The sequence below is a fragment of the Drosophila novamexicana genome, unplaced genomic scaffold, assembly GCF_003285875.2.
Source record: "Drosophila novamexicana strain 15010-1031.04,08,12 unplaced genomic scaffold, DnovRS2.1 tig00000387-arrow-pilon, whole genome shotgun sequence".
Lineage (NCBI taxonomy): Eukaryota > Metazoa > Arthropoda > Insecta > Diptera > Drosophilidae > Drosophila > Drosophila novamexicana.
The window spans coordinates 2,975,860-2,982,693 of NW_020824800.1; the positions used below are offsets into that span (position 1 = coordinate 2,975,860).

Sequence of the window (6,834 nt, forward strand, 5' to 3'; positions counted from 1 at the left end):
TTGAAGAACTGTTGGCAAACAGTTGAGTGTGTTGAGCATAGAGTGAGAGCGCGCTATTTTAATTTTGAATAATGGCACAAATATATCAGTTAAATTGTTCACATTAAATACGACGTGGCATATCCAATAGAACACAAGGCAAATCAAATTTTCTTTTCTGGCATTTTCGTAATGTGCTTTGTCCAAATAATCTACATATGTTTTCGTTTTCACCTCTAAATATCGATAACAGTTGCCCGTCAATTCCGATAGCCCGAACGATAACCAACCTTTTAGTCGCCGCTGCGAGGTAAACACGTTGCAAATTGCAATTTGTTGACTGTTAAAACTTATTTAGCTGAATATTAAGTTAACTAAAAGTCTGTTGCACAGCGAACAGTGCAAAATGGTGAGTGAATAAATTTGAAATAATAACCGGCATCGCAAGTTTGCGGTATGTTGATTTAACAAAATCTGCAATTGCTAAATCCGCAAAACTGATGCAATATTTACTTAGAATGAGAATCAAAAACGAAATAATGCAAATTTTTATTCATGCATGACGCAAACAGGCGAATGTGGAGCGTAAAGGCACCTTCAAGGTGGAATACCTGCAGAAAATCGAGCTCGAAGTGCAACAGCGCTGGGAGGCGGAGCGCGTGCACGAAACGGATGCCCCGACGGCGCCCAAAAAGCGGCAGGCGGAAAAGTTCTTCGTCACATTTCCGTTTCCGTATATGAATGGACGTTTGCACTTGGGCCACACATTCTCAATGTCGAAGGCAGAGTTTGCGGTACGATACCAGCGTCTCAAGGGCCGCCGTGTGCTCTGGCCCTTCGGATTCCATTGCACTGGTATGCCAATTAAGGCGTGCGCAGATAAGCTGGCCCGCGAGCTGGAAATGTTTGGTTATCCGCCAAATTTTCCGGACACACAGAACGTAGCGCCGGTCGTTGAGGAGACCCAGTCCGAGGTGCCCAAGGACAAGTCCAAGGGTAAGAAGAGCAAAGCCGTGGCCAAAACGGGTACTGCCATGTACCAATGGCAGATCATGCAAAGCCTGGGCCTGCAGGATGAGGAAATCAAGCAGTTTGCCAATGCTGAGTACTGGCTCAACTACTTTCCACCTCTGGCGGTGCAGGATCTGAAGCGCATCGGTGCCCATATCGACTGGCGACGCACGTTCATAACCACAGATGCCAATCCCTACTTTGACTCGTTTGTACGCTGGCAGTTCAACCATTTGAAGCAGCGCGGCAAGATCATGTATGGCAAGCGCTATACAATTTATTCGCCCAAGGACGGACAACCCTGCATGGATCATGATCGTTCCACCGGCGAGGGTGTCGGTCCGCAAGAATACACGCTTATCAAGATGAAGGTGCTGCAGACGCCCAAGGCCTTAAGGTATGCAATTATCTTCGACTATGAAAGAACGCAAGACAATAACATTCGTCCATAGTGCCATCAAGCAGCCCATTTACTTCGTGGCAGCGACTCTGCGTCCGGAGACCATGTACGGCCAAACCAATTGCTGGCTACATCCAGACATTAAGTACATTGCCTGGCAGAGCACGCGCGATAACGAGGTGTGGATAAGCACACGTCGTGCCGCACGCAACATGGCCTATCAGGGATTCACTGCCGAAGAGGGCAATATCGTTGTGCTGGCCGAAGTGACGGGTCTGGAGCTGTTGGGTGTGCCGCTGTCGTCGCCGCTGACAAAGCACAAGACAATTTACACACTGCCCATGCTGAGCATTAAGGCGGACAAGGGAACGGGCGTGGTGACCTCCGTGCCATCGGATTCGCCCGATGACTACGCTGCGCTGGTGGACTTGCAGAAAAAAGAGGCATTCCGTCAAAAGTACGGACTGAAGGATGAGATGGTGTTGCCATATGAGCCCATACCCATCATCGAAGTGCCCACGCTGGGCAAGCTCGTTGCTGTGCATGCCTACGACACGCTGAAGATTCAGTCGCAGAATGACAAGGATAAACTGGCCGAGGCCAAGGCGCTTTGCTATCTGAAGAGTAAGTATTCTTATTAAATGTTCTTAAAAAACTAATAGATTTAACAAAGTTACTTAAAAGTAAATTAATATTGTGGATTCACGTAGTAACTGGCGTTTTCCACCTTTATTTTTTTGCGCATTGTTTTTCAACTTTTTCATATCCTGAAATTTTCGACACTAATTTTCCACGAAATTGGTTTTTCTCAGCTACTTCAAGCATATATATATAAAATGAGTTTGAAACCAATTTGATGTACAAAATAAGCTTTTTGCAAAGTAGTACCACCCATTTTTCACTTTTGCTGTTTCATTTCTTATAGACATTATAAGCAATAATTAATAGAAATAACCAATCTGCAATATATAATTTCTTACATAGGTTCTAAAATATATAAAAACCGATCAATAATTAAAAACAAAAGGTATCAAGCTCTCGTATCCTACATATGTATAATTAACATTGATCCCTATATATTTCCCAAATAGGAAAAATTACATTAAACATATATATTGTAATTATAACTATTATACAATAAAAATCTCACCTATTGCATCTTATCTCAACAGGTTTCTATGATGGCGTTATGCTGGTAGGCGAGTTTGCGGGTCGTAAAATCCAGGATGTAAAGAAAGATTTGCAAAAACGCATGATTGATGCCAAAGAGGCGGATATTTACTACGAGCCTGAGAAGACCATCATGTCGCGTTCAGCGGATGAGTGCGTGGTGGCCCTGTGCAACCAATGGTACCTCAACTATGGCGAGCCCGAATGGCAGGCGCAGGCAACCAAGATACTGCAGGACATGGAAACGTTTCACGAAGAGGCGCGCAACAACTTTGAGGCCTGCCTGAACTGGCTGCACGAGTACGCCTGCTCGCGCACCTACGGCTTGGGTACCAAGTTGCCCTGGGATGAGCAGTGGCTCATTGAATCCCTGTCGGACTCAACCATTTACATGGCCTTCTATACGGTCTGTCACTTGCTCCAAGGCGGCACATTCCGTGGCGAGAAACCAGGCCCATTCGGTAAGTGCGATTCTTAGAAACTTAAAGCCAATTTGATTACATTATTTGTGCACTTTCCCTCCATAGGCATCACACCTGCCGACATGACTGCCGAGATCTGGGACTATATATTCTTTAAAGAGACGCCACTGCCTAAGAAAACAGCCATCAAAAAGGAACATTTGGCTGTGCTGCGACGTGAGTTCGAGTACTGGTATCCAATGGACTTACGTGTGTCTGGCAAGGATTTGATACAGAACCATTTGACCTTCTGCCTGTACAATCATGCAGCCATATGGCCCAACGACGAGACCAAGTGGCCCAAGGGTATGCGCGTCAACGGTCACTTGCTGCTCAATTCGGCAAAAATGTCCAAGTCAGATGGCAATTTCCTGACGCTACACGAGGCGATTGACAAGTTCTCGGCGGACGGCATGCGCCTGTGCCTCGCCGACGCTGGCGACAGCGTGGAGGATGCCAACTTTGTAGAGAGCACCGCGGATGCGGGCATTCTGCGTCTGTACACCTTCATTGAATGGGTCAAGGAGATGTTAGCCACTCGCACTAGCCTGCGCCACGATGCGGCCAAAACCTTTAATGATCAGGTCTTCTTGAGCGAGATCAACTTAAAGACACAGCAGACGGATGAGAACTATCGCCGCATGCTGTTCAAGGAGGCACTGCGCAGTGGCTTCTATGAACTGCAGCTCGCGCGTGACAAGTACCGCGAGCTGTGCGGCGCCCAGGGTATGCATGAGGACCTGGTCATGGAGTTTATACGACGACAGGCGCTGCTTGTGGCGCCAATTTGCCCGCATATGGCTGAGCATGTGTGGGGCCTCCTGGGCAACAAGGAGTCTATTGTGCACGCCCGTTGGCCCGAAGTGGGCGCAATTAATGAGCTGGATATCATGTGCTCAGAGTATTTAATGGAGTCGGCGCACTCCTTCCGCCTTAACCTGAAGAATTTGCTGCAGGTCAGAGGCAAGGGCGGCAAAGAGAAGGCTCTGGATGCACAAACTGCAAAACCCAATCGCGGTCTGGTTTGGGTAGCGAAAACGTATCCACCTTGGCAATGTTGCGTGCTGGACACCATGCGTGAACTATACAACAAGGAGACGAAAACACTGCCCGATAACAAGATCATTGCGGCCACGCTGCAGCAGAAGCCCGAGATAAAGAAGTTCATGAAGCGAGTGATGCCCTTTGCACAAATGATACGCGAGAAGGTAGAAACGGGCGGCAAGGGCGTGGCTGCACTAGCTGTCACCCTGGAGTTCGATGAGCGACAGGTGCTGCTCAGCAATCTGGATTACCTTAAGAATACCTTGGATGTGAGTAGCTAAGCGGTTTCACTAGATTACTCTACTTATCTATCAATACTTCTTATTCAGCTGGACAGCCTGGAAATAAAGTACACTGATGATCCCTCAGCACCTGAAAAGACGCGCGAGGAAGTGCGTCCCGGCTCGCCTTTCATTTTGTTCAGCGCTGCGCCGCATATCAGTGTAGAACTGGTCAATCCCACGGAACGCTCATCTCTGTTTCAGGTGAACACCATCATATCCGAAGGTGACACGGTGCAGTCACTGCGTGAGAAGCTTGCCAAAATTATTGGCTTGAAAACAGACATTTCCACGCTCCAAATCTGGCGCTATGAGGATCCTCTGTTGGGTCCACGGAAGCTGCCCAATTTCCAGGACTACAAGACTGGCAAGACACAGCTGAGCGAGGGCAACTTTGTGCTGGATGTGGCGGCTAAACGAGTGAGCGTCGATCAAGCTGGCAAACTGGCCGAGGTCGGACGCAATCTAATCTATCTGGTCGAGTAGAGAAAATCCGCGTTCTGGTCACGCGTCTTAATTTATAAATGAATTTGGAATTGGAACATTGTAAAACAGTTGTTGGCTATAAATGAATACCTTACTATACTATGTGCTCTAGTATACACCAAAATCCACTATGTGTAAATACTCTTGACCTAGTTAAATATAATTTAGGTCTTTTGGGGATTAAATGTTCTGTCGAATTAGGGTACATTGGCTGGCTTATAAGCCTTGAAAGAAATAGTAAATGCTGATTATATACTGCTAAACATGATATTAAAATATATTCAATATATATACTTCTCCTGTTAGGAGATTAAAGTAGCGCGGCATTAGAACAATATGTTCAAAACTTTGTTTCTCAAACAAAATTTTCTTTTATTTCAAATCAATTTCAAGAAAATAATTGCTTTGTTGTCTAGACGTGAATTAAATTTCTATTAATAACTATTTATATAGACTAATTTAAAATTTGTTCTAATATATCTGTGCGTGTGAGTGTATCTACACTTCATTAGGTTAAAGCGCGCTTTCTTCCCCAACTATTAGTATGCTATTTGTGGGGCGTGTGAGATAGCGTCCCAGTGGGTTGTTTAGGCTCAGTGGGTGGGTATCGGCTAATGCAGCCCATTCAGGGTCTGGGCCGGGCCTATAAAAGCCGAGGGCCTTGTTTCAAAGCCACACTTACAATGTTGTTGGCAAAATTTGTGATTCTTCTACTGCTCCAGGCTGCTGTGGTAGTTGTGGTCGGCGTCTGCCTAATACCCGAGCCTGTCAAGCGCCAACGTTCGCTGGTGGATGAGTTCTGGAGCAGGCGTCCGCGGCTTGATGACCGCATTGTAGGCGGCCGACGCATAAACATAACGGATGCACCCCATCAAATCTCGTTGCAAACATCAGCTCATATCTGCGGCGGCTCGTTGATCTCCGAACAGTGGATACTAACGGCAGCTCATTGCACCGAGTGAGTAGCACAGACAGCTTTTCGCCAGTGGGAGCTCTTAATTTGGTCCCATTCTGACACTTATAGGGGCAAAACTGCGGATCGGCTGCGCGTGCGGTTGGGCAGCTCGGAATTCTCGCGGCACGGGCAGCTGTTGCACGTGCAGAAGATTGTACAACACGAAAAGTTCAACTTCACGAATGTAGACTACGATTTCTCGCTGCTGCAGCTGCGGGAACCCATCGAATTTGATGATACCAAAAAGGCCATCAAGCTGCCGGAACCGGATCAAATGTTTGCGGACGGTGATCCGTGCTTTGTCACCGGCTGGGGCAACACACAGAATCTGCTCGAGCCACGTGAGTGGCTGCGCCAGGTGCAGGTGCCGCTTGTCAATCAGCAGCTCTGCAGCGACAAGTACAAGCAATACGGCGGCATTACGGAGCGCATGATCTGTGCGGGCTACATGGCGGGCGGCAAGGATGCCTGCCAGGGCGACTCCGGTGGTCCCATGGTCAACGAGGCGGGCGTCCTTGTGGGCGTCGTATCCTGGGGCTACGGCTGCGCCAAGCCCGACTATCCCGGCGTCTACTCCAGAGTGGCCCAGGCGCGTAACTGGATCAAGGAGCACACTGGCATCTAGCTAGCGAACTATCTTAATAAATGAGCAACAACAACAGCAACCATTCCAAATCCACCCCACTCTCATGTGTTCCTTTCAGCATCAGCACGCGCTCTCGAAGCGCCCAACACGCGACCTTATTGCGATGCTCACATTATGGCCACGCATGACAACAGATTGACATGGGTGTTTTTTATTTATTTTTTTTATAAGCCACATAAATACCACCCACTCTTCGCGACCCACGTGCAGCACTCATGTGCTGAAGCCTTTAGAATCTGCTGTGAAGTTTCGAGTCTGGGGGATGTCTGGTAGGTCCCAGATATCGCCTAGTCCCCCGCTGTTTGGCTTAGCCCTTTCTGTTAGCAACTGCCTCACGCGCTCCACCCTTACATGGGCGTTTACACAATCAATATTACGCATACGACAGCGCGAACAGCTTT

General features: G+C 47.7%; 2 protein-coding genes across 2 annotated transcripts; both read left to right on the plus strand.

Moving 5' to 3' along the window:
- The first annotated feature begins 181 nt into the window (after positions 1–181).
- On the plus strand, positions 182–4,956 carry LOC115759822 (leucine--tRNA ligase, cytoplasmic). Its single transcript, XM_030700913.1, has 6 exons — positions 182–388; positions 552–1,387; positions 1,443–2,014; positions 2,563–3,021; positions 3,088–4,334; positions 4,395–4,956. The coding sequence occupies exons 1-6, from the start codon at positions 386–388 to the stop codon at positions 4,830–4,832; spliced, it is 3,555 nt and encodes a 1,184-aa protein (XP_030556773.1). The 5' UTR covers positions 182–385; the 3' UTR covers positions 4,833–4,956.
- Positions 4,957–5,515: 559 nt separating this feature from the next.
- On the plus strand, positions 5,516–6,412 carry LOC115759976 (trypsin-1). The gene is made up of 2 exons (XM_030701129.1): positions 5,516–5,790; positions 5,857–6,412. The coding sequence occupies exons 1-2, from the start codon at positions 5,516–5,518 to the stop codon at positions 6,410–6,412; spliced, it is 831 nt and encodes a 276-aa protein (XP_030556989.1).
- The last annotated feature ends 422 nt before the right edge of the window (positions 6,413–6,834 follow it).